The sequence below is a fragment of the Caloenas nicobarica genome, chromosome 33 (genome assembly GCF_036013445.1).
Source record: "Caloenas nicobarica isolate bCalNic1 chromosome 33, bCalNic1.hap1, whole genome shotgun sequence".
Taxonomy (NCBI): domain Eukaryota; kingdom Metazoa; phylum Chordata; class Aves; order Columbiformes; family Columbidae; genus Caloenas; species Caloenas nicobarica.
The window spans coordinates 1,506,207-1,531,331 of record NC_088277.1 but is presented as its reverse complement, the minus strand read 5'-3'; the positions used below and the strand labels follow the sequence as shown (position 1 = coordinate 1,531,331).

The following is a 25,125-nucleotide window of genomic DNA, read 5'->3' as shown; positions in this document are numbered from 1 at the left end:
CAAGTCATTGGCTCCTTCTGTGGTGTCTTCAGGTCTGTTCCACTGAAGTTTTTATTGGAAAACAAAATTCTTGTGATTTGGTGTTGGTTATCCCCAGTTCTGCTGGAGCCTCCCCCGGTCCTGCCTGTCCCCAGAGCTTCACCTCCTGCTGCGGGGCCGGGGCTGCGCGTTGTTGCTCGTTAATCTGTTATTTCAGACCAAATCGTCTTTGCACTGTGCAGGTGGGGCCGCGATCCGGGCTGAAAAACCTCAGTTTCTGTTCAGAGCAGCGGGGATTTTTTTAATGTCTACATTCTTTCTAATAAACTGTTGAAGACTCCCTGGCTCTCCTTCCGCCTGGGCCTGTCTCTGTGCCGGGGGTGGCTTCTCGGCTGGCGGGGGCGGTAGCACCGGGAGGAGCTGGTAAAACCGGGGGGGGGACCGGTAGTCCGAGGGGGACAGGCCCGACCCGGTGCTGCGCGGTGGTGGGCACCCGGTGGCCCCCTCGGGCCAGGGCTGTGTTCCCTCGGGCCCATGCTGTGCCTGTCAGGCCGGGGCTGTGTCTCGGTAACCGGCCGCATTGCGGCACCTGGGGGGCCCGCGGTCACCGCGCCCGCCCCAAGGACAAGCGTGGAACACGTGTTTCTCTACTTCCGGCGCCCTTCAGCTAGCACCCGCCCCCTACTCCAATCTTGCCCTATCACTTCGCGGCCTTCCCTGACGGGTAGAGCTGCCGCCCAATCGCCAGGAGGTAGCAAACGAGCGCCGAGGTAACCTCGACCAATGGGAACGCGAATGCGGCGGCGCGGCGTACCGCGGCGCCCAATGGGCGTGCGCGTTGGCCGGTGACGCGCTCTGCGGCCCCGCCCCGCGGGGGCCGTGTGCGGCGGGCGGGGCGCGGGGCTCAGTCGGCGCCGCCATGTTGGGGCTCGCGGGTCGCTGCTCGGCCGCCGCCGCCGCCGCCGTTCGGCCGCTGCTGCGCCGCGGGGCCGGGCCGCGCCGCCACCTCCTGCCGCTGCTCCTCAGCCGCGGGGCCGGCCCGGCCGCCGCCGCCACCGGGGCGCGTGAGTGCGGGGCGGCCCGGGGTCACCTTGCGGCCTGCGCGGGCGAGGGGCGCGGGGCCGGTACCGGGAGCGGCCGTGTGGGGAGCGGCGGCTCCTGGAGGAAGCGCGGGGGTCCCGGGGGTACCGATGAGGTGACGCTGGCGCTCTGGGGGGGGGCCGGGTGGGTTTGGGGGGGTCACGGGGTCCCCGCACATCCCGGGGGGTTCTGCCACATCCCGGGGGGTTCTGCCACATCCCGGGGGTTTTGCCACATCCCGGGGGGTTCCGGCACATCCCGGGGGTCCCCGCTCCGCCCCCCGGAGCCGCCCCGTTCCCGCCCGACCTTGACTCGTCCCTCTTCCCCCCCCGGCCCCGTCTAGGTCGGGACTATGCGGCCCAAGCCGCCCCCGCCGCCAAGGCCGGTGCCGGTACCGGCCACATCGTGGCCGTTATCGGGGCCGTGGTTGACGTGCAGTTCGACGAGGGGCTGCCGCCCATCCTGAACGCGCTGGAGGTGCAGGGCCGGGAGACGCGGCTGGTGCTGGAGGTGGCTCAGCACCTGGGTGAGTGTCTGTGGGACGGGGGACCCTCCCGTGATGATGGATCTTGGTGACTTTCGTTCTCCTGAGCTCGCTGAAGCCACGGATTTCAATCTGAGGAGGAGGAAAACAGCGGCCGGAGGGCTCCGGGTTCGGGTTTTGTGTCCCTGGGTCCTGCTCTTCTTGGTTCTCCTCCCAGTCCCTTGGCAGGGCTGGGGAAGCCACCAGCAGCTGTCCCCAGGGTCAGCCCGAGGGCGCCGCTGTGACACCGTCCTTGGGCTCCGGCAGGGGAGAACACGGTGCGAACCATCGCCATGGACGGCACGGAGGGCCTGGTGAGAGGACAGAAGGTTCTGGACTCCGGTGCGCCCATCCGCATCCCCGTCGGCCCCGAGACCCTGGGCAGGATCATGAACGTCATCGGGGAGCCCATCGACGAGAGGGGCCCCATCAAGACAAAACAGTGAGTGACACCCTGGGCCGGGGACGAGCGTCCCGCAGGGTTTGAGGTCGGGGTGCGGGTCCTGGAGCCGCAGGTGCGAGCAGGGGCTCAGCCCCTCTCCCCACTTCTGCGGCAGGTTCGCCGCCATCCACGCCGAAGCCCCCGAGTTTGTGGAGATGAGCGTTGAACAGGAGATCCTGGTGACAGGGATCAAGGTGGTGGATCTGCTGGCTCCCTACGCCAAGGGCGGCAAGATCGGTAGGTTGGGGGTGTCTGGGGAGGGGGGCACCCAGCACTGATCCCTCCGCAGCAGTTTCCTTCACTGATGAGTAACCGTTTGACTTTCGTTCTTCTGAGTTTGCTGAAGCCGTGTTTATTGATCTGAGGAGGAAAGGGGTGAAGGGGGACGCCGGGGACCACTGGGCCGGCGTGTCCTTGAGCGGGTTCCTCTTCCTTCCAGGTCTGTTTGGCGGTGCTGGCGTTGGCAAGACCGTGCTGATCATGGAGCTGATCAACAACGTGGCCAAAGCCCACGGCGGTTACTCGGTGTTCGCCGGTGTGGGAGAGCGAACCCGCGAGGGCAACGATTTGTACCACGAGATGATTGAGTCTGGGGTCATCAACCTGAAAGACGCCACGTCCAAGGTGGGGCCGGGTCCCCGGGGGAGTCACGGGGGGCACGGGCAGCAGAGCGGCGCGGTGCCAACCCCGCGCTCCTGCCGCAGGTCGCCCTGGTCTACGGGCAGATGAACGAGCCCCCGGGCGCCCGTGCCAGGGTGGCCCTGACGGGGCTGACGGTGGCCGAGTACTTCAGGGACCAGGAGGGTCAGGACGTGCTGCTCTTCATCGACAACATCTTCCGCTTCACCCAGGCTGGCTCCGAGGTCTGTGCTGGGGCCGGGGGTGCGTGTGGGGGTGTCCAGGGCCCTCCCAGCCTCATGCAGCCGCCAACGGGCCCTGCTCCCCCAGGTGTCAGCCCTGCTGGGCCGGATCCCCTCAGCTGTGGGCTACCAGCCCACACTGGCCACCGACATGGGCACCATGCAGGAGCGGATCACCACCACGCGCAAGGGCTCCATCACCTCGGTGCAGGTGAGGGCAGCGCCGGGGACACCGCACCACGGTCACCACGTCCCCTCCCAGTCCCACCGTCCCCTCCCGTCCCCCCCCAGGCCATCTATGTGCCGGCTGATGACCTGACCGACCCCGCCCCCGCCACCACCTTCGCTCACCTGGACGCCACCACCGTGCTGTCCCGCGCCATCGCTGAGCTCGGCATCTACCCGGCCGTGGACCCGCTGGACTCCACCTCCCGCATCATGGACCCCAACATCGTGGGCCCCGAGCACTACGACGTAGCTCGTGGGGTGCAGAAGATCTTGCAGGTGAGTTGGGGGCAGCACCCTTGGGTGCTGGGGAGCCCACTGCCGGCTGCTCACCCCCTTTTGTCCCCCCCTCTCCAGGATTACAAGTCTCTGCAGGACATCATCGCCATCCTGGGCATGGACGAGCTGTCCGAGGAGGACAAGCTGACGGTGGCGCGGGCGCGCAAGATCCAGCGCTTCTTGTCGCAGCCCTTCCAGGTGGCCGAGGTCTTCACCGGCCACATGGGCAAGTTGGTGCCGCTCAAGGAGACCATCAAGGGCTTCAAGCAGATCCTGGCAGGTGCAGTGGCCCCCAGGGAGGCGCAGGTGGGGCTGGGGGGCCCCGTTCCCCACCTGACAACGGTGTCTCCCCCTAGGTGAATACGACCACCTCCCGGAACAGGCCTTCTACATGGTGGGGCCCATCGAGGAGGCCGTGGCCAAGGCGGAGAAGCTGGCGGAAGAACACGCGTGAGGGAGGGGGTCACTGCACCCCCCCGGCCCCCAGCTCCACGTTGGGCTGGACCCCCCCAGTATTTAACATTTCCAATAAAACTTCGGTTAAAACATCCTGGACTTTGCGTGCTCCACCCTGGATCGGAGTGGGGGTGGGACCCAGGAACCCCACCAATGAGATGGGGGGGCTGGGGGCTCCCCCTGCCCCCCGCATGGGGCAGGGGCTGTGGGTGGTGGCAGCTGCTGGTCCCTTGTCTGTCCCCAGTCCTGTGTCTCTGCGTTCCCCCCACTCCGTGTTCTGACTCCACCATTTTGCGGCACAAAGAGCCGCCGCGGGGGGGCCCCGGCAGCTGCTGCTTTGTCCGCGGGGTCCCGGGGGGCCCCTCCGGCCCAGCTCCCCCCCGCACGGGGCTCAAGCACCGGCTGCAAGCGGCTCAAGCACCGACCCCTCACCGGGCGTACCGGGGGCGGGCGGGAGGTCTCCGTGTCCCGCGTTGGCGGGGGGGGGGCGTCCCCGCAAAAGCTGGGGCCGTGGCGCTGCCCCCCCCGCCCCCGCCGCGAAGGGCCGCGGTCCCTTTAAAAGGCGGGGCCGCCGCGGGGGGCGGGGCGGGCGGTGACATCACGCGGGGCCGGGAGCACCTGCGCCGCGCCCGGCTCCGCACCGGCACCGCACCGGCGGCACCGGGCCCGCGCCGCCGCCCCAGGTACGCACCGGCGGGACGGGCCTGCAGACAGGGACCCCCCCCACCCGGGGCAGCGCCGGCCGCACCGGGACCCCCGGTTCGCTCCCGGGATCTCCGGCTTTGCACCGCGATTTCCCCACCGCACCGGGCAGGGAAGCCCGGACCGGGCCCCGCAGCGAGTGGGATCCGCCCTCCCGTGGGGCCGCACCGGGACAAGTTCTCCCGCACCGGAACGCGCTTCTCCCCCGGTGCCCGGCGGCGCCCCCGGTCCCTGCGCAGCGCGGCCCGGCCGGTGCCGCGTGACGTCACCGGGGATCCCGGGGGCCGGGGCAGCCGCGGGGCGCCGGTGCGGGGGGGGTCGCCGGTGTCGCCGCCGCCGCGCCGAGACGGGGAGCGCCCGCGGCCGGCGGGGTCCCGGCCTCGCCCCGCGGCCGCCCCGGCAGCTCCTGCCCCGTGCGGCGCCGCCGTTCTCCGGGACGGGGCTACGGGGGGAGCGACCGGGGAAGGCGGGGGGGGGGGCGGTCCCGGGAGAAGCGGGGGGACCCGGGACGGGGAGGTGCGGGGGGGCGGCCCCGCGTGGGGATTCCCCCCGCCCTGACCCCACCGGGGGCGGGGATCCCCTCCCACGTGGGCGCGCGACCCGCCCCCCCCCCCCCCCCACCCCGCCTCAGCCTCCCCGGTGACGCGCGCGGCGCCGCTCCCGGTGACGCCACCGCGGCGGCCGTGACGCGCGCGCGGGGGGCGGGACCGGGACCGGGACCGCCCGGCGGCGCGAGGCGCTTCCTGCCCTGCGCCGCCGCCGTTTGGGCTCCGCTCGGCGCGGCGGGCCCGGTGCGGCCCGGCCCGGCGCCATGCGGAGCCGCGTCCCGCCCTGAGCCGGGCCCGCAACGCCGCCTGCCAGGTGCGGGGTCGGGGCGGGGGGGGAACGGTCCGCGGCGGCCGTTAACGGCCGGGGGAGAGGGGGCGGTTGGGGCCGGGCGCGGCGCTGGGGAGACCAGCCCCGCTTTGCCGGACACGGTGAGAACCCCGCTCCCCCGCGTCCCGGTGCCCGGCGGGACCCCCCCGTTACCGGCCACCGGCCACCTCCCGGTGCAGCGTCCGGGCCTCACCCGGCTCGGAACCGCGGGGCCCCCCGGCGGCCGCTGCGGTTCCCCCCGCGTTCCCATCCCGGGCGCAGGAGGGAGCCCCCCCCGCCCCGCACCGCCCGGCCCCCCCCGTGCCCGTTCGGTTCCGCCGCCCCCGCCCGGTCCGGGACCCCCCTGCGGCGCGTGGCGGGGGAAGCGCTCCCCGGTTCCCGCGGGACCGGGCCGGGCCGGGGGGGGGCGGTGCTGTTGCCGCAGGGACCGTGTGCGGCGCGGGGGGGCCGATCCCGGGGCTTTGTCCCTCCATGTCCGTCCCCCCCGCAGGAAGCGGCCGGGAAATGGCAGCCGCGCGTCCCCTTGTTTGTGAAACGTCCCTTTTAATCAGGTCGCATCTCGCTCCCGGGGCCGCCCGGTGCTGCGGGGCCGGGGGGGCCGAGCTCCCCCCGCAGGGAACGGCACCGGCTGAACGGCACCGACCGGCGCTCTGCGGAACGGCTGCCCGGTGAGCCGGGCCGGCTGCTGCTGGGTGCTGGTGCTTTGGCACCGGGCGAGCGGGCGCTGCCACGTCGGCTCTGGGCGCCGGGATCAGCCCCCGGGCGCTGCCGCTGCCACCCCCGCGGTGCCGCCAGCCCCGAGGCTCCGGTCCCGCCGCTGGCGCATCCCCGGGGCCGCCGCGTCCCGGCCCTCGCCCTCCTCACCTCGCCCGCTGGCACCGGCTCCGGTTACCGGCCGTGGCCCAGTTTGTGGCTCCGCGTCCGTCGCATGCTGCCCTGGCGCTGGCCGCGCTCCCGGTGATGCCGGCAGCGGCTCTGGCACCCGCGGGGCCGGGGTGTCGCCACGGTGGGGCCAGGCCCTGGGTGGCACTGGCCCTGTCCCCACCCTGGGGCAGCCGGTGCTGCCGCAGCCCCGCAGCCGAGCCGCCCCCATCCCGCGGCCCTTGCCGGGGTTCGCTCCCACCTTCCAGCTTTTATTTTCTCTTCATGGCCGCGGCGTTTCCCTCCCGGCCGCGTTCCCCACACCTGACACCCGCCCAGTCCGTCCCAGTGTATCCCAGTCCGTCCCAGTCCATGGCGCTGACCCGCAGCCGCCACCTGTCCAGCTCTGGCACGTCCCTGCGCCGCCTCCCGTGACCTCCAAACCCGGCAGCGCCGTTCCCGCTGGCGCATCATGCGCCGGGCGGGATCGCAGAGGCTTTTCCGTTCGGCTGCCGGCGGCAGCTCCGGCCGGGGGGGCTGCACCAGCCCCCGGGTGGGGTGGGGGCGGCTGTGGGGACACTCGGGGACATCTGGGAGCAGCGTGTGGCAGCTGCGTCACCGCCCATACGGGTTTCTCTGGCGGATGAATCACCGGTGTCCCCGGCTGGCAGGGAAGGGGTTTGGTGGCCGCGGCCTCTGCCGGGCACCGGGCGAGGACGTGATGAAATCCCCGCCGGGGTTTCGACACGGGCTGAGCTGAGCGTGCGGCGGCATCGGCCCTTCCGGGGAGGCCGGGGCGGGACAAGGCTCAGGTCCCCTCTGGTTGTCACCGCGGAGGCGTTTCTGTGCCGGGAGCGCAGCCGTTCCCCAGGGAGCGCCGGGGTCACGGAGCTGCTGGGGGGGGCCGGTGCGTCACGGTGCCGCGGCCCCGGCGGCTGTGCCGGCAGCTGTGCCGGCTGGGAACGCGGAGCTGCCAGGGCCCCGCGATGGCGGCGCCGAGCGCTCGAGTTGGATGCGGGAAGGAGCACAAGCAGGTGTCGCGGTGCCGCCGGCCCTGGGGACGCTGGGATGCGGTGACGAGCTCTGCTCGTGCCGGTGGCGGCTCATCTCCTTGGGGACACCGCGGTCCCGGGGGCTTCGCTGTCGCTCGCCGGCCCCCCGTGTTTCCCCGCAGCACCGGGTCCGCGCTCGCCCTGCCCTGTGCGGGGCACGCGGTGCTTCCCCGCTCTGTCCCGGGGGGTCCGCACCGCCGGCAGGTGACCCGGCGCTTCTTGTCCCCTCCGCAGCGATGGAAACAAACAACCACCTGAACTTCACTGGCCTTTCCTCTGCACCCGCTGCCTCAGGACCGAAACCCACGCCTGCCTCAGGGGACAGCCCCTTCGGCCCCCCGCCCGCCGGCCCCCCGCCAGGGAAAGGTCAGTGTCCCCGGCCGGTCCCGCCGCGGCCTTGGCCCAGCACCGCGGCCGTGCCGGCGCGGGGCCGGCGTGGATTTGGCCGTCAGCTGATCCGGTGCGGCGCTGCCAAGCGCCCGGCTAATCCGGGGCCGGTTCTGCCGAGCGAGGAGCTGCCCCGTGGCCCTGGCCGCCCGGCTCCGTCTGGGCACCGTTGCGCCGGGGTGGGGGCTCCGCGGCTGCCGGGACGGCTTGTCCGTATGTCCTGAAGCCGCGTCTGGGCGAGGGGGGTGTCACAAACGCCCCCGGCGCCGCTGACCGGCCGTCTCCGCTCTGGCTCCCTCGCAGGTCTGAACGGGGACACGAATGTCAATGGCTTCTCTACTGTATCTCACCCCAGCACTTCAGGGACCCCCGGCTCGCCCCCGCTCCGCGCCTACGACTGCCTCTGGGACTACCCGCCGTACCTCGGCGCCGGCGGCCGCAAGGCCGGGAGCCCCCCCGCGCCCCCCTTGGGGCCGTTCCCGCTCAACGGCGCGGCCGGGGGGTCCCGACCGGCGTCCCCGGGACACGGCCCCGACCTGCGGGGGCCCGGGCAGGAGTTCTGGGGCAACGGGACCCCCGGCCCCATGGGGCTGAACCTGGACTCGCAGGAGCTGTACGACGCCTTCCCCGAGCAAAGCTTCGAGCTGATGCCCAACGGCCCCGACGGCTTCTACACGGGGGAACCGGGAACCGGGCGGGGAGACGCCGACGCCAAAGAGATGCCCCCCGCCGTGGCGGAGAACGGCGCGGGGCTGGTGGGCAGCGAGGAGCTGGAGGAGGCGCCAGGTAGGAGCGTGGGCAGAGCTCTGGGTTGGGGGGACCCCGCGCCGGGGAATTGGGCTCCCCGGGACACCCGGCCCGTTGTGACTTGGAGTCGGCACCGGGATCTCGTCAAACCGGGGCGGGGGGTGCCGGGGGATCGGCCCAGATGACCCGCTGCAGGGAACGGTGGCAGCTCGTGCGGGTGACGCCGCGGGGGGGTTTGTCACCGCCGCGTCCCGCTGCCACGGGGGCTGGTTTAGGTCGGTTGTTCCCCCCAGACTTGAAGATGTGCAGCTACAACGGGGCCGGCGCCGATGGGCCCGTCCTGGCCGCCGGCAGCGGCTGCCTGGGGGACGTGTCCCCCATCGCCCCCCGGCTGGAGGACACCCCCATCCTCAGCGGGGACCCCCTGGAGCCCTTCGAGTCCCTGGCCAGAGGTAGGGGGGCGGCTGTGGGGACAGGGCGGGCAGGGCCCTCTGCGTCCCCCCTGCGGTGGTGACAGTGGCGATGGTGGCAGAGTCTCCGCGGGCAGGGCTGGGCCGGTGTCCCCGGCGTGTCCCTCCCCGCCAATGTCCCCGCGTCCCTCCCTTCCCGGTGACAAGGCGGTTCCTGCGCCCGAACTTCCGTGCACATCCCCGCAGGCCCCGGCCATCTTGGGCTCCTCCAGAGGAGGGGGCGTGGAAACCCCTTAACCCCTCCGCTGCCGGCGCCTTTTCGCCCAGGGGGGTCCGGCTGCCCCCCGGGAGCAGGGATGGGGGTCTGTGCCCCCCCCAGCCCAGCTCCTGGTGTCCCCCCCAGACCCCGGCACCGGGGACCTCTACACGATGGACGACTCGCGGCTCGTGAGCGACAAGTCCCTGGATGACCCCCCCGGCCCCTTCGGCCTCCTGCCCGCCAGCCCCCCGCCCGCTCTCGGTACGTGCCGCCGGTGCCCCCGCTGGTCCCCACCATGGCGGGGTGGCCGCCCCATCCGGCTGCACCTTTGGTGCCGGCACCGGGGGCCGCAGCCGGTGCTGGGGGGACACGCAAGGGATCCCCAGCAGCTCGGGGAGAGGGATGCGCAGCCACATCCCCCCTCGGCCGGGGGGGCCTGTGTCACGGGAGGGCGGTGACGGTGACGTCCCTGACCTTGGCTCTGCAGACAGCGGCCTCGACCACGCGGCGCCGGAGGAGTCGGGGGGGTCCCTGGAGCTCGACCCCCCACTGGAGCCCGAGTCCGCGGAGGAGGAGGAGGACGAGGCTGCCGACAGCTGCCCGGAGACTTCGGCTGCGCCGGGAGCGGGGGGCGAAGGGGCCACCCCGGCGAGCGCCGCGGCAGCAGGTGAGGCCGAGACCCCCGCGGGACCCCCATCCAGCCCGCGCCCCGAAACCATCCCGTCCCTCCCCGCAGGTGACGTCCCCCGCCGGCGCATCGCCACCCCCGAGGAGGTGCGCGTCCCCCTGCAGCACGGGTACGTGTCAGCGTCCCCATGGCCGCCCCACGGCCGCCCCACGGCCCCGGCTGACGTCCCTGTCCCCAGGTGGCGGCGGGAGGTGCGGATCAAGCGGGGGAACCACCGCTGGCAGGGAGAGACCTGGTACTACGGGCCCTGCGGGAAGAGGATGAAGCAGTTCCCGGAGGTGATCAAGGTGCGTCCGCAGGGTGGGGGGGCTGACCCGGGACCCCCAACTGCAGCCGCCGGGAGCCGCGGGGCTCGGAGTGCTGACCCCCCTCCCGGCCTTCATCGTCCTCCTCCTCCTCCCGGCAGTACCTGAGCAGGAACGTGGTGCAGGACGTGCGGCGCGAGCACTTCAGCTTCAGCCCCCGCATGCCGGTGGGAGATTTCTACGAGGAGCGGGACACGCCGGAGGTGGGTCTGGGGGCCACCCCGTCCCCCCGCCGCCGCCCGGTGGGTGCCGCGGGAGGTGACCCCGGTGGGTGCCGCAGGGTCTGCAGTGGGTGAAGCTGAGCCCCGAGGAGATCCCCTCGCGCATCCAGGCCATCACGGGCAAGCGCGGCCGACCCCGCAACGCCGAGAAGACCAAGCCCAAGGAGCCGCCGGCCGCCAAGCGCGGCCGAGGCCGCCCGCCCAAGCTCAAGATGGTGGATTTGCTGAGCAAGACGGACGCACGGCTGCTGAAGAGGCTGGAAGCCCAAGGTACCCCCTCCCCGGCCCCCCAGCTCGGTGCAGCCCCCACAGCCCGGCTCTGGTGGGACCCCATCGCCACCCTCCTTCTCTGCTCGCAGAGGTGCTCAGCGATGAGGACAAGCTGAAAATGAGCAAAATCAAGAAGAAAATGAGGCGGAAGGTACGAGCAGCTGCGTGGGGCTCAGGGTGGCTCCGGGGTTGAGGGGGCGAGGGCCACCAGGTCCCTGAGCTTGTCCCTTCCAGGCCAAGAACAAGCAGAAGCAGGAGGCCAAAGCCCCCCGAGCAAAGGAGGCCAAGAAGAAACCCAAGGTGAGCCTGCAGGTACGAGGGGGCCAGGACGGGGCGGGAGCCGGAGCCGCTGTCCCCACGCATCCCCGGGTCTGTCCCCAGGCCAAGGAGAAGAAGGGCAAAGCGGAGAAGGGCAAGGAGAAGGTAGAGAAGGGCAAGGAGAAGGTAGAGAAGGGCAAGGAGAAGGCCCGGCCCAAGGAGAAGAAGGGCAAAGGGGCTCGCAAGGCCGACACGGGGCTGCTGGCCCAGCGGCGGCTGGAGGAGCGGCAGCGGCAGCAGCTCATCCTGGAGGAGATGAAGAAGCCCACGGAAGACATGTGCCTGGGGGACCACCAGGTAGGCCAGGGCACGGCGGGGGGGCGGCTGGGGCGGCTGGTGAGCCGGCCCTGACCCCCCCCGTGCCCCCCGCAGCCCCTGCCCGCCTTCTCCCGCATCCCGGGGCTCGTCCTGCCCAGCCGCGCCTTCTCGCACTGCCTGACGGTGCTGGAGTTCCTGCAGAGCTACGGCAAGGTGCTGGGTTTCGACCCGGCCCGCGACGTGCCCAGCCTGTGCGCGCTGCAGGAGGGGCTGCTGGGGGGGGGCGACAGCGCGGGCGAGCTGCAGGACCTGCTGGTGCGGCTGCTGCGCGCCGCGCTCTGCGACCCGGGGCTGCCGCCGTACTGCCAGGTGAGCCTGGCCCTGTGCCTTCCCCGGGCCCTTCCCCTGCACCTTCTCCTTCCCCAGACCCTTCCCCTGCACCATCTTCTTCCCCGGACCCTTCCCCTGCACCATCTTCTTCCCCGGACCCTTCCTCTGCACCATCTCCTTCCCCAGTTTTTCCCCTGCACCATCTCCTTCCCCGGACCCTTCCCGTGCACCTTCTTCCCCGGACCCTTCCCCTGCACCTTCTCCTTCCCCAGACCCTTCTCCTGTCCCTGCTCTTGTCCCTTCCCCAGCCGGGTCACGAGTGTCGGTGCCCCCGAGGCCCTGGCTGCTGCAGGCTTGGGGAGCCCAGATTTTGGGGGTGCTGCTCTTGTGGGCAAGGAAGGGTCTCCCCAACCTCCTCCCTGCTCTACCCAGTCCCTGAAGATCCTGGGAGAGAAGGTGTCGGAGATCAGCCTGAACCGCGACACCGTCTCCGAGATCCTGCGCTGCTTCCTGACAGCGTACGGGGCGGGCGAGGGGCTGTGCGAGGGGCTGCGCACCAAACCCTTCCAGGCGCTGCCCCCCGAGCAGAAAGCCGCCATCCTGGCCTTCCTGGTGACCGAGCTCAACGGCAGCGCCCGCATCATCAGGTGAGCCCGGGGGGGACCAAGTGTGACCCCTCCCAGGGGACCCGACCTGTCCCCGGAGCTGCCGGGCCCCCCGCAGCCCCCACAGCCACCCCCTGTCCCCACAGCGAGATCGACAAGACGCTGGAGAACATGTCCAGCTACAGGAAGAACAAGTGGATCATCGAGGGCCGGCTGCGCAGGTGAGGGGCTGTCCCGACGGACACGGTCCCGATGGACACCAGGTCCCGGTCTGCACCCAGGGTGGGGGTCTCGGGGTGACATTTTGGGTACGGGGCAGCTGGAGAACGGTGTCTCCGCGGTGTCCCCGCAGGCTGAAGGTCGCCCTGGCCAAGAAGACCGGCCGCCCCGAGTCGGAGATCACGGGGCTGGAGGACGGACGGCGCCGGCGCAGCTCCCGCCTGACGGAGGAGACGGGTCTGGACATGGAGGAGGAGGAGGAGACGCGAGGCCGAAGATCCCGCAGGGAGGAGGAGGTGGAGTGGCCGCGGGGTCTCCCACTGGCTGGGGCTGTGGGGCAGAGGTGGGGACGTCACCCCCGGGGGGCTGACGGGTCTGTCCTTCCCCAGGCCGACACGTCCGCGTCCAGCGTCCCCGAGCTGGAGAGGCAGATCGAGAAGCTGGCCAAGGTGAGCGGTGCCGGGGGCTGCGACCCCATCGCCGTGGGGCTATGGCACGCGTCACCGCCCTGTGTCTCCCCACAGAGGCAGCTGTTCTTCCGCAAGAAGCTGCTCCACTCGTCGCAGACGCTGCGGGCGGCGGTGCTGGGCCAGGACCGGTACCGGCGGCGCTACTGGGTGCTGCCCCACCTGGGCGGCATCTTCGTGGAGGGAGCGGAGGGTGAGTGCGACGGGGCTCCCGTGGAGCAGGGGGATGTCCCAGGAGGGGACCCCACGTTTCATCTGCTCCTCCTGCCCTCGCAGAGGCTGAGCCAGAGCCCCCAGGTCCCCCCGAGGAGAAGGCGACCCCCCAGCTCTGCCCGGTGAAGGAGGAGCCGGCGGCCGTGCCGGTTCCCAGCCGGATGAACTGTGCAGCCCCGCGCGCCCGCGGCCGCCCCCGCAAGAGCAAAGAGGAGCTGCCGCCGCACTGGGGACCCGGAGCCCCCCCCTTGAACGGGGCCCTGGAGGAGCCGGAGCCGCTGGGGCAGAGCCAGCACGACCTCAGCCAGTCCGCGTTCCTGTCCTGGCTGAGCCAGACCCAGTCCTCCCTGCTGCAGGGCTCCGTGCTCACCCCCGCCAGCAGCCCCGGTGCCGGGGACACAGGGCTCCCCCCGGCCCCGGCCGACCCCGCCGAGGAGGAAGAGGAGGAGGAGGAGGAGGGAGAGGAGGAGAGCGTCCCGGAGGCCACGGAAAAGTGGGGACCCTGGTTCAACCTGCTGCCCCGGACACCCTGTGATGACCGAGGTCCCCTGGCTACCTCCTCCGCCGAGCCCTCGCCGCGAGCCCCCGCGCAGCCCCACGGCCAGCCCCACGGCGAGCTGCCCAAGGGCTTGGCCAGGCAGGTACGGGCTGAAGCTGGGGGGGCTGCACCCGGTATGGTCGCCCCAGCATCCCGATCCCTTCTGACACGCTCCGTCCCCGCCAGCTGAACGGCCTCCCCGAGGACGACCCCGTGGCCCCCCTGCTCGCCTCCACGCCGGTGCACGCCGGCGCCAGGGCCCACGGCGCGTGTCCCCGGAGCCGCGGCAGCCTAGAGAAGCTCCAGGACGTGCCGGGGCAGCCCAAGCGCCGAGGGCGACCCCCTACCAAATTCTTCAAGCAGATTGAACAGAAGTACCTGACCCAGCTGACGGAGCAGCCCGTTCCCCCCGGTGAGAGCACACACCAGCCCCGGGCAGGGGGTTCTGGGGTGCAGCGTTTGGGGGTGCAGCGTTTGGAGTTTCAGGGTTTAAGGGTTGCAGGGTCTGGCAGTTCAGGATTTGGGGGTGCAGAGTTTAGGGGGAGGATTTGGGGGTGATATATCTGGGGGGTGCAGCGTTTGGGTATCAGGATGTGGGGGTGGAGGATTTGGGGGTGCAGGGTATTGGGCGCAGGGTTGAGGGTAGAAGGATTTTGGGGTGAAGGGTTTGGTAGGGCTGGGTTGGGGGGGAGAGGCTTTAGGGGAGTAGGATCTGGGGTTGCAGGGTTTAGGGGGGACAGGGTGTGGGGGTGCAAGACCTTGGGGTGCCCCCCCCCCCCAGCGCTGAGCCCCCCGGCGCTGTCTTGCAGAGATGACGAGCGGCTGGTGGTGGCTGCGGGACCCCGAGGAGCTGGAGGCGGTGGCGCGGGCGCTGCACCCGCGGGGCATCCGGGAGAAGGCGCTGCACAAGCACCTCACCAAGCACCGCGAGTTCCTGCGCGAGGTCTGCGGGCGAACCCCCACCGGTAAGCGCCGCCAGGATGGGGGGGCTGCTGCCGCTCCCCCATCCGCTGAAGCCCTTTCTACCCCCAGACCCCATCTTCCACCCGCGCCCCGAGGCGGCCGGTGCCGCCGCGTCTCGGGAAGCGCTGGCGCGGTGGTCGGTGACGGACAGAACGTACGAGACCGACCTGGCGGTGCTGCAGTGGGTGGAGGAGCTGGAGCAGCGCGTGCTGATGGCAGATCTGCAGATCCGGGTGGGTGCCGGCGCGGGTGCCGCCGTGTGGGGACCTCACCCGGGCGCCCACCCTGATTTCTTCCCCCTTTTTCCCGCAGGGCTGGACGTGCCCCGGCCCCGACTCCACGCGGGACGACCTGCGGTACTGCGAGCACAAGGTGGAGCCCCTGGAAGACATCACGGTGCGGAGCCGGCGGGACGGGCAGCCCCTGCGCCGCGAGCCCACCAACCCCCTGGACCTGGCGGTGCTGCGGCTGGCGGCGCTGGAGCGCAACGTGGAGCGGCGCTACCTGAAGGAACCGCTCTGGCCCCTGCACGAGGTGGTGCTGGAGAAAGCGCTGCTGAACCACCCCGAGGAGCCCAACCCCACCGAGATGTGAGCCCCACGCCCCCCGCCACCGACCCGCCGGGACACAGGGGCCGCGCTGAGCCCCGATTTTTTCCCCCCGCAGAGCCTATGAAATCACCCCCCGCGTGCGGACGTGGCGGCAGACGCTGGAGCGGTGCCGCAGCGCGGCCCAGGTCTCGCTTTGCATCTACCAGTTGGAGAAATCCATCGCCTGGGAGAAGTCTGTCAACAGGGTGGTGAGTGGGGAGGACGGGACCGGGCTCCCCGCGGTGCCGGGGGTCCCCGCGGCTCATCCCCCCTCCCCGCAGACCTGCCTGGTGTGCCGGCGCGGGGACGACGACGAGCACCTGCTGCTGTGCGATGGCTGTGACCGCGGCTGCCACCTCTACTGCCACCGGCCCAAGATGACGGAGGTGCCCGAAGGCGACTGGTTCTGCTCCGTCTGCGTCTCCCGGGTAGGTTACGGGGCAGCCCCCCGCCACCCCAAACCACGCGTGACTGCAGGCTCCGGCGCTGATCTCATCCCCTCCCCGCAGGCTGGGCAGCACCGGGACCCCGTCTCCCCCCGGCGCGGCAAGAAGCGGAAATGGGGGCGTCTCTTTGCGGGGAGCCCAGAGGAGGAGGGGACCCCACGGCGCCGACCGGCTTTGCGCCGCCGCGAGGGGCTGCCGGTGCCGCGGGACGCGGGCGGGGGGCTGTCCCCCGCCAAGCGCCGGGGCGCGACGCTGCGGAGCCAGCCCAGCGACCTGACCTTCTGCGAGTGAGTGGGGCCCGGGGGGCACGGGGGCGTCCGTGGGGGCTCCCCCTGACCCTGTGTCCCGTCCCCCCCGCTGCCAGGATCATCCTGATGGAGATGGAGTCGCACGAGGACGCGTGGCCCTTCCTGGAGCCCGTCAACCCCCGCCTGGTCCCCGGCTACCGCAAGGTCATCAAGAACCCCATGGACTTCGCCACCATGCGCACGCGGCTGCTGCGGGGCGGGTGAGCAGGGGATTGGGGGGGTCCCCTGGGGTTTGGGGGTGTCCCCTGGCGATCAGTGGTGTCCTTTGGGGGTCAGGATCTATCCTGGGGATCCTTCCTGGGGCTGGGGATCCCCCCTGCAGCTTGCAGTCCCTCCCCTGCGAATTTGGGGTCCCTCCCCTGCAGATTTGGGGTCCCTCCCCTGCAGATTTGGGGTCCCTCCCGATGCTGGGGTTCCCCTGGGGATCCCTCCTGGGTTTGAGGTTCCCCCCTGTGTCTTGGGGTCCCTGCCCTGCAGCTTGTGGTCCCACCTCTACAGATTTGGGGTTCCACCCCTACAGATTTGGGGTTCCACCCCTGTGGATTGGGGTTCCCTCCTGGAAATAGGGATCCCCCTCCAGGCATCCTTCCTGGGCCTGGGGGTTCCCTCCTGGGTTTGGGGATCCCCCCTGCAGCTTGCAGTCCTTCCCCTACAGATTTGGGGTCCCTCCCCCTGCGGATTGGGATCCTTCCTGGTGCTGGGGTTCCCCCCTGGAGATGGGGATTCCCCACCTGGGGATGGGGATTCCCCCCCTGGGCATCTTTCCAGGGCCTGGGGGTTCCCTGCTGGGTTTGGGGATCCCCCCTGGGGCTGGGGCTCCTCCCTTACAGCTTTGGGGTCCCTCCCGGTGCTGGGGTTCCCCACTGGAGATGGGGATCCCCCTTGGGCATCCTTCATGGGGCTGGGGGCTCCCTCCTGGGGCTGGGGCTCCTCCCTTACAGCTTTGGGGTCCCTCCCAGTGCTGGGGATCCCCCCCAGGCATCCTTTATGGGTCTGGGGGTTCTCTCCTGGGTTTGGGGATCCCCTCTGGGGCTGGGGTCCCTGCCTTGCAGCTTGTGATCCCTCCCTTACAGCTTTGGGGTCCCTCCCCTGCAGATTGGGGTCCCTCCTGGTGCTGGGGTTCCCTGATGGAGATGGGGGATCCCCCCAGAGATGGGGAATCCCCCGGAGATGGGGAATCCCCTGGAAATGGGGGATCCCCCCAGAGATGGGGATCCCCCTTGGGGGTCTCTCCTAGGCCTGGGGGTTCCCTCCTGGCAAACAGGGTCTCCCCTCTAGGGATGGGGTTCCCCCTTGGGCTTTGGGGTCCTCTCCCAGATTTGGGGGGTCACCTCCGCCCCCCCGCCCCGGCAGGTACTCGAGCTCGGCGGAGTTCGCGGCGGACGCGGCGCTGGTGTTCGACAACTGCCGGACGTTCAACGAGGACGACTCGGCAGTGGGCCGCGCCGGCCACGCCATGCGCAGCTTCTTCCAGAGCCGGTGGGAAGAGTTTTATCAGGGAAAACCCACTCCCGACCCGTGAGGGCCCCCCCGTGCCCCCCCCCAGCCCGGCCGGGGTCGGGGTCCCCCCCGCGCCCCCCCAGAACTGACTCCTCTGGAGCTGCTCTCGCTGCCTGCTGATCCCGCGGGGCCCCCCCGGCCGGTGCAAATGGCCCCTTTTTCGACACCCCCCCGCCCCCCCCAACCCCAAATCCAGCCCCCCCGCCCCCCCCCACCCCAGCACCACAAACTCACAGACTGTGTAAGCCAAAAAGAAAAAAAAAAAAGAGGTGGTTTTTTTTTTTTTCTTTCTTTCTTTTTAAATTTTTATTTTCTAATTAAGAACAGAAGCACCCCCCCACACACACACACCCCCCCCCCAATACGGAGGGAAGTGAATTCCGCCCCCCCCCACCCCCCCCCCCGGAATATTTAATAATAGCAATAGTTCATAGTGAATGTGTCCGACATGTGTTACTGGCCAGTAAAGTGGACTTAGCCCCCCCCTGCGCAGACACTTTATGGGGAGGGGGGGCCCCGGTGCAGCCCCCGCTGCCCTCGGACCCCACCTGGCTCCAGGGACCAAACCGGGGGGTTGGGGGCGGCGGGGGGGGCCCCGGCAGCCCCTTTGCTGCCTCCACGTCTCAGGAAGAGCCCGGCCCCCCCCCGCAGCGTGGGGACCCCCGCGGGGCTGGGCCGGGGTCCTGCCCCCCCCCCCACACCCCCCCCCCACACACACACCCCAACTGGGACCCCTCAGGGACACCCCCCCCACCCCACCCCACCATGGACTTGATGCCTCAGGCGGGTGTTTGGCCCCCCCCGAGCTGGGGGGGGGCGGGGGGGGGGGCGCTGGGTGGGGAGGGGTGTCCCCCCTGCTCCCCCCCCCGCCTCGGCCAGGATATTACGGGTACTCGCTCTGGGGGTTCGGGGGCGGGGGGGTCCAGGCGCATCCCCCCCCACCCCGAGCACTGAAACAACTCACCTACCTGGGCGGGGGGGGCCCCGGCCACCCCCGCCCCCCCCCCCCCCCCCCCAAAGTAGCCTTTTTTCTATGACTAACCTCAGAAAGCGTTTATTTTATTTGGTTGCTCCGCGCCCGGGGGGGGGTCGCTCGGCGGAGCCGTTTCTATGAGCAGAATATTTATATTTTCTCTACCTGCGCTGTCCCCACGTCGCGGTTTTTTCGGGTGGTTTCGGAGCCGTCAGGTTGTTCTCGGAGTCTCCGTGTCGTTCTCGTGTTCGTTCCGTTCAAGTTTTTCCCCCCCCCCGCAAAGTTTGACACCCCGACCCCCCCCACGGCCGGTACCCCAGGTTGGGGGGGGGGGGGCCGGGTCACCGTGTGTCCCCCCCCCCCGGCCGCCTTTTCTAGAACCAGCCGTGTCGTTTTAGTGACTTTTTGATAATGTACAGGTTTTTGTGAATTTAAATTTATTTCTTTCTATATTTTTAGGACCAATCTCATTTTTAATAAGGTTTGAAGGGGGGGGGGGGCGCTGCTTTGTGTCCCCCCCCCCCCCCCCGTTGCCTGTCGATGTCCCCACGAGCTGTAGGACCCCCCCGCGTGTCGCGTTCGAGAATAAACGACTCACGTTTGATAAACAGACGCTGGTCGGAGCATCTGTGGGGGGGGGGACAACACACTTTGGGGGGGGGCTGCAAGGACCCCCCGACCCTCCCTCTCCCCACACGACACAGGCATTTGTTTTTCTTGCCTTTTTTTATTTAAAAACAAAAAAACCTCGAAGGAGGGGGAGCTGTTGGGGGGGGGGGAGGTTTTTATTGGGGGGGGGGGTCGGGGGGGGCCGAGCGCGGAAGCAGGAGGAAGAAATACAAAACTAGAAACCTCTGGAGAATTTTTTTTTTTTTTTTTTTTTAAAAAAAGCAACTTAAAAACCTGTACAAAATGCGCTACGTATAAATTAAAGGGGGGGGGCCGGGGCGGGGGGGGGCGGGCCTTGGCTTCTCCTCTGCAGCTCGGGCCCCCCCCGCAACCAGGGGACCCCGGCACTCGGTGACCCCCCCCCTGCAGCGGGGGGGGCTCAGCAGGGGGGGTCCCAGGGCCCCCCCACCCCGGGGGGGGCGCGCGGCTGTGGGTCTCCCTCTTTGGTTCCTTCCTGGGGGGGCCGCTGCCCCCCAACCAAAGGGGCTGTGCCCGGGGGGGGCCGGGCAGTAGCAGCAACGGGGGGGGGGGGGGGGCCAGGGAAAGTGGGTGATGGCTGGAAACCGGGGGGGGGGTGTCACCCCAATGGGGGGGGACAAAGGGCCACAGCCCCCTGCCCCCCCCCCCGGGCTGAGCACCGAGCTGTGGGGTGAGGTAGATGTGTGGGGGGGTCCCTGCGGCCCCGGGGGGGGCTGGGGACTCCTGGGGGGGGCTGGAAGAACCGGGAGGCCCTGGGCAGAGCTGGGGGGGGGGGCACGGCGGCCCCAGAGCTGGAAGCAAATGGGGGGGGGGGCTGACCCCTCCCCGCCCGGGGAGGGACGGACGGACAGACAGACCCACGGCGCGGGGGTCGCGAAGCCGGGGTGGGGGGGTCGGGGCAACTCACCCCCCCCCCAAACACTCCCTCAATCTTTGGTTGCAAGAGCCGCCCCCGGGGCCCCCCTGTGATTGTCGCTGGGGGGGGGTGTGTGGGGGGGGGGACTCTAAAGTGCCTGGTTGACCCTCGGGGTGCCCGTGGAGGTGGGGGGGGGGTTATTGCACTTGTCCTGCCCCCCCCCGGGCCGGGGGGGGTGGGGGGGGCAGCATGCAGACCCCGGCCCGCGCCCACGGGGGCAGGAATGGCTGCGGGGGGGGCAGCACCCCCGGCCCTGCGGGGGGGCTGGTGCCCGGGGACTGGACCCCACGGCGGGTGGGCTGGGGGGGGGTCACCATGGTGTCCCCCCCCCAGTCCCTGAGCCGGGGGCACCGGCCGCACCGGGCAGCAGAAGGCACGGGGGGCACCGCGGCGGGGGGGGCGGCGCCCTGGAAGCACGAGGTGGGGGGCAGCCGGGGACCCCCGGCCCCCCCGGGGCGGCATTTGTCGTCTCTTTGCCTTTTTTTTTTTTGTTGTTTGCTTTTTGCTTTTTTTTTTTTTTTTTTTTTTTTTGCTTTTTTTCTTTTAGTTTTGTAGAAAACTCAGGAGGAAAAAAAAAAAAAAAAAACACCAAAAAAAACCAAACCCCTCCGGGGTTGCGGGGGGGACAGCGGGACCCCCGGCACAGGAACAGCCCCCCCGGGTCAGGGTCCGTCCCGAAGCAGCGGTGGTGGTGGTGGGGGGGTCCCAGTCCAGCCCCCCCCCACTACTTGGGGTAGGGGTAGGGGAAGGCGCCGGGTTCGGACGGCGACTCGATGGGGCCGTGGGCTGGGGCGGCGCTGCCGTCCTGCGGGGAGGGGTCAGTGGGTGTGAGCCCCCCCCCGCACACCCCGAGTCCCCCCAAACCCCCCCGGGCCCCCCTAAACTCACCTCCAGCGGCAGCGCAGGCGGCACCGGCGGGTACGGCGGGATGAAGGCGCCGGGGACGGCGGCAGCGGGGACGTACTGGGGGGGGCGGGGGGGGGTCAGGGGGTTGGGGGGGGGGGGGCTGAGGGAATGGGGGGGGGGTTGGGGGGGGAGGGAGGGGTCTTACCGTGCCGGCGCTGCCCAGCGAGAGGTGGCCGAGCTGCTGGGCCAGGGGGGCCACCACGGAGGGCTGGAGGGGGACGGCGTGGTCCACAGCGGGGGCCAGCACCGCGCCCTGCACGGCCCGTCAGCGGGGGGCACGGGGACGGGGGGATGGGGGGGATATGGGGCGGATGGGGGGGATACAGGGATGGGGGGGACACAGGCAGGGGGGGACATGGGGATGGGGGGGACGGGGAACAGGGGGATGAGGGAGGAAACATAGGGATGGGGGGGACACGGGGATGGGGGGGGACACGGGGTGGAACACAGGGATGGGGGGACACAGCCAGGGGGGGACACGGGGATGGGGGGGGACACGGGGTGGAACACAGGGATGGGGGGGACACAGGGATGGGGGGGGACACAGGGATGGGGGGGGACACAGGCGGGGGGGCACACGGGGATGGGGGGGACACAGGCGGGGGGGACACGGGGATGGGGGGGACACGGGGAGAGGGGAATCATGGGGTGGAACACGGGGATGGGGGGACATGGGAACAGGGGGGGACATGGGGATGGGGGGGACAGGGGGGAACAGGGGGATGAGGGAGGAAACACGGGGATGGGGGGGACACGGGGATGGGGGGGGGGGAACACGGGAATGGGGGCCACAGGAGGGGTTGAAAAGGGAGAACATGCAGGGGCCAGGGAGACCCGGGCGGGGGGGGGCGGGGCCCACCCGAAAGGGGGCGGGGCCCACCCGAAAGGGGGCGGGGCCCACCCGAAAGGGGGCGGGGCTCACCGTGGGCTGCACGAGGTACGATTGGTGCATCCAGGCGGGGCCGTGAACCTGAAGTTGGGGGGGGGGAGTGGGCAGGGGCTCCCTGAGCCCCCCACCCCTCCCAACCCCCCCTGCGCCCCACCATACCTGGTAGGAGGAGACCGGGGAGGGCAGGTAGGGCAGTGCGGGGGGGGCGATCATGCGGCTGGGGGCCAGGCCATAGGGCGCCGGGTAGAACCTGTGGGTGGTGGGATTCAGGGATGGCGAGGGGGGGGGGCACAGCCAACAACCCCCCCCCAACCGGGGTCCGGGGGCACCCACCCGTTCTGCAGCGCTGTCGCGGGGTCGTAGGCCAAGGTCACGGTGCTCTGGGGGGGGCAAAGGGGTCAGGGCTGCCCCACACTCCCCCCCAGCCGCCGTGGGGTCTGTATGTGTGTGTGTGTGCCCCCCCCGGCCCCCCCCTCACCGTGTCGCCGTCCCGCGCCCACGCTCTCCCATTGGGCACGAACTTGCTCTGGCTCTGCCGCTTCTTCTGCCCCCCGTCCGCGAACTTGCAGAGCAGCGGGTCGGGGGGGGCTGTGGGGCGGTGGTGGGGGACACGATCAGCACTGTCAGCTGCCCCCCAGCCCCCCGCCCCGGTCCCACGGGACCCCCCCCCCCCCCCCCAGCCCACCTGGCACCCCCGGGGGCATCTTGATGTACTTCCCGTTGAAGTGGGTGATGACGGCCTCGCACTTCTCCGTGGATTCCATCCTGGGGGGAGCGGGGCTGGGCCGGGGGCCGCGCACGGGGCCCCCCCACCCTGTGCGGGCCCCCCCAGTCCCCTGTGGATGCCCCCAGCACCCCCCATCCTCCCAGGCACCCCCAGCCCCACAGGCTGCCCCGTGCGCCGCCCCAGCAGAGCCCACCTGCCTCCCCAGCCCCACGTGGACCCCCCCAGCCCCCCCCAGCTCTGTGCAGCCCCCCAGCACCCCCCATCCTCCCAGGCACCCCCAGCCCCACATGCTGCCCTGTGCCCCCCCCAAAGCAGAGCCCACCTGCCCCCTCCCAAGTGCCCCCCCCAGCCCCATGTGGCCCCCCCAGCCCCATGCGGACCCCCCAGCCCCACGCGGACCCCCCCAGCACCCCCCATCCTCCCAGGCACCTCCAGCCCCACAGGCCGCCCCGTGGCCCCCCCGGCCCCATGTGGCCCCCCCCGTACCGTGCGAAGCCCACGCCGCGGCTGGCCCCGTGGGGGTCGCGCAGGATGCGGGTGGACACCACGGTCCCGAAGGGTTTCAGCAGCGCCTCCAGCTCCTGCTCGTCCACCCCCAGCGGCAGGTTCGAGATGTACAGGTTGGTGGGGTCCTGCTCCTGCTGCTGTGGGGGGGGGTCAGGGGGGTGTCTGGACCCCGTGGTGCCCGGGGGGGGTGTCTGGGTGTCCTGGGTTGGGGGGGGATGTGCCGTACCTTGGCCATCTGCGCCTGCACCCCGCTGGCCTTCAGCGCCGTCACCGCTTTCTGAGCCGCCGTGGGGCTGTCGAAGTCGACGAAGCCGTAACCTGAAGCGGGGGGGGGACACACACACGGAAGTGAGAGCGACCCCCAGAGCCCCCCCCGGCCCCCCCCTTGCCACCCCCACGGCCTCCCCCAACCTTTGCACTTGTTGGTTGTCTTGTCCAGGATGGCTTTGGTGGAAACAATCTTCCCGTAGCTGGGAGGGAAACGGGGGGTTCAGCAGCCAGCGGGGCCCCCCCCGCTGTGGAAGGGGGACACAGCGGGGACCCCCCCACCCCACTCACGGCTGGCAGAGCTTGACCAGGTCCTGGTCGGTGGTGCCGGGGTGCAGCCCGCGGATGTAGAGGTTGGTCTTGCTGAGCTGGTCCGTGCCCCCCCCGGCCGGGCTGGGGCTGGGGGGGCCCAGCGGCTGTGCCGGGGGCACATAGGGCTGCTGGGGGGGGGACGGGGGTGTCAGCGTCCCGGATCCCCCCGGGGACGTGTGTGCAGGGAGAATCTGCCCCCCCCGGGCCCCCCCTGGCCGCGGGACCCCCGGCCCGACACAGCCCCGGGGACAGAGGGAAACTGAGGCACGGGGGGGCCGGGACTCCCCGCGTGTCCCGCCCTGACCCCCGGCCCCGCGGGGGCTCTCCGGGGTGTCCCCCCGCCCCTCCCCAGGCCTGCCGAGGATCCCGGTGCTGCCCCCGGGATCCGCCGGGGGGAGGTTAACCGGGCCCCGCCTGTGCTCCCCCCGCCCGCCACGGCCAGCCCGGGGGAGGGGACGGCGGGTCGCCCCCCCCGCCCCCGCGACCGGGGGTGTCCCGGGCCGGGATCGCGCTGCTGCGGCCCGGGGCCGGTTGGGGGTCCCGGTACCTTCTTGCCGCCCTTGTTGTAGGCGAGCGCGGGGAGCGCGGAGCGCGGCGGCACCGACAGCAGCATTTTCCCGAGCGCGAGGGGCCGCGGCGGGGCGGGGCCGCGTGACGTCACGCGCGGAGCCAGCCTGGAATCCGCGCCGGCCCCGCGCCGCCGGGTCCTAGTGCCGACCCACCGGGGACGGGACCCCCGGGCTGCGGTGGGGGGTTCCCCGGTGCTGCCCCTCGGACCCCGCCACGCGTGTCCCCGTTGGTGTCAGTCGAGGCGTCGCCGCGGGGAGGGGGAGAGCGACACGGGGGACAGGGACACGGGGAGGACGGGGACATGGGGGACAAGGACATGAGGGGGACAGGGACACGGGGAGACAGAGACACGGGGGGACAGAGACACGGGGGGGACATGGACATGGGGGACAGGGACATGGGGAGGACGGGGCCCCGGAGGGGACAGGGACACGGGCGACAGCGACACGGGGGGACAGGGACACGGGGGGACAGGGACACGGGGGGGACATGGACATGGGGGACAGGGACATGGCGGGGACAGGGACACCGGGAGACAGAGACACGGGGGGACACGGACACGGGGGGGACATGGACATGGGGGACAGGGACATGGGGAGGACGGGGCCCCGGGGGGGACAGGGACACGGGGGACAGGGACACGGGGACAGGGACACAGACCGGCTGTGGGGGGTGACACCGGGGGAATCTCCCGCTCCCGGCAGCGACCCGTTCGCTCTACCGGGGTCTGCGCCCCGCCACACCGGGCGTCAGCCGCGGGATCGCTCGGCCCCGAACACCCGGGACCTCGCGGAGGGCCGGTGCTGGTGGGGGGGCTGCAGCCTTGGGGGCTGGACCAGGGTCGCCGCCCCGCGGGGGTCACCGGGTGGGCTGCCCCGGCGGCGGGGACTCCATAGCGACCGCGGGGCCGGTGGCGGCCGGAGCGCCCCGTTCGGTAACGCGCGGTCCCTTTAAACGCGGCTCCTTTAAGGCCGCCAAGCCCCGCCCCCGCGCCGCCCGCACCATGGGCGCGGCCATTTTGGAGCCGCCGGTC

General features: G+C 71.2%; 3 protein-coding genes and 2 non-coding genes across 6 annotated transcripts; 4 read left to right on the top strand and 1 right to left on the bottom strand.

Moving 5' to 3' along the window:
* The first annotated feature begins 861 nt into the window (after positions 1–861).
* Positions 862–3,936, top strand: ATP5F1B (ATP synthase F1 subunit beta). The gene is made up of 10 exons (XM_065654451.1): positions 862–1,043; positions 1,403–1,585; positions 1,850–2,024; positions 2,140–2,261; positions 2,464–2,648; positions 2,729–2,887; positions 2,973–3,095; positions 3,176–3,388; positions 3,467–3,668; positions 3,745–3,936. The coding sequence occupies exons 1-10, from the start codon at positions 899–901 to the stop codon at positions 3,840–3,842; spliced, it is 1,605 nt and encodes a 534-aa protein (XP_065510523.1). The 5' UTR covers positions 862–898; the 3' UTR covers positions 3,843–3,936.
* On the top strand, positions 1,610–1,684 carry LOC136000641 (small nucleolar RNA SNORD59). Its single transcript, XR_010607743.1, has one exon. It is a non-coding gene; the product is annotated as a small nucleolar RNA SNORD59 (small nucleolar RNA).
* On the top strand, positions 2,320–2,393 carry LOC136000640 (small nucleolar RNA SNORD59). Its single transcript, XR_010607742.1, has one exon. It is a non-coding gene; the product is annotated as a small nucleolar RNA SNORD59 (small nucleolar RNA).
* Positions 3,937–4,461: 525 nt separating the features above from the next.
* BAZ2A (bromodomain adjacent to zinc finger domain 2A) lies at positions 4,462–17,732 on the top strand. Its single transcript, XM_065654212.1, has 29 exons — positions 4,462–4,527; positions 7,570–7,701; positions 8,026–8,508; positions 8,763–8,921; positions 9,283–9,399; positions 9,626–9,805; positions 9,875–9,935; positions 10,005–10,113; positions 10,233–10,334; positions 10,412–10,622; positions 10,712–10,773; positions 10,857–10,922; positions 11,004–11,237; positions 11,313–11,567; positions 11,961–12,175; positions 12,280–12,354; positions 12,486–12,648; positions 12,742–12,801; positions 12,877–13,012; positions 13,096–13,673; positions 13,757–13,982; positions 14,380–14,535; positions 14,603–14,766; positions 14,846–15,123; positions 15,200–15,332; positions 15,405–15,551; positions 15,633–15,856; positions 15,934–16,077; positions 17,231–17,732. The coding sequence occupies exons 2-29, from the start codon at positions 7,572–7,574 to the stop codon at positions 17,397–17,399; spliced, it is 5,037 nt and encodes a 1,678-aa protein (XP_065510284.1). The 5' UTR covers positions 4,462–4,527; positions 7,570–7,571; the 3' UTR covers positions 17,400–17,732.
* Positions 17,733–20,462: 2,730 nt separating this feature from the next.
* RBMS2 (RNA binding motif single stranded interacting protein 2) lies at positions 20,463–24,149 on the bottom strand. 2 transcript variants are annotated; one of them, XM_065654251.1, is made up of 13 exons: positions 24,070–24,149; positions 23,502–23,650; positions 23,355–23,413; positions 23,170–23,261; positions 22,923–23,080; positions 22,395–22,474; positions 22,188–22,297; positions 22,043–22,089; positions 21,869–21,959; positions 21,743–21,790; positions 20,966–21,073; positions 20,803–20,877; positions 20,463–20,719 (listed from the first exon to the last, which is right to left on the bottom strand). In XM_065654251.1, exons 1-13 carry the CDS (start codon positions 24,133–24,135, stop codon positions 20,639–20,641), a joined length of 1,164 nt encoding a protein of 387 aa, XP_065510323.1. In that variant the 5' UTR covers positions 24,136–24,149; the 3' UTR covers positions 20,463–20,638. The 2 variants fall into 2 exon arrangements, with proteins under 2 accessions (XP_065510323.1, XP_065510324.1); XM_065654252.1 differs by having other exon boundaries at positions 22,923–23,077.
* Positions 24,150–25,125: the final 976 nt, after the last annotated feature.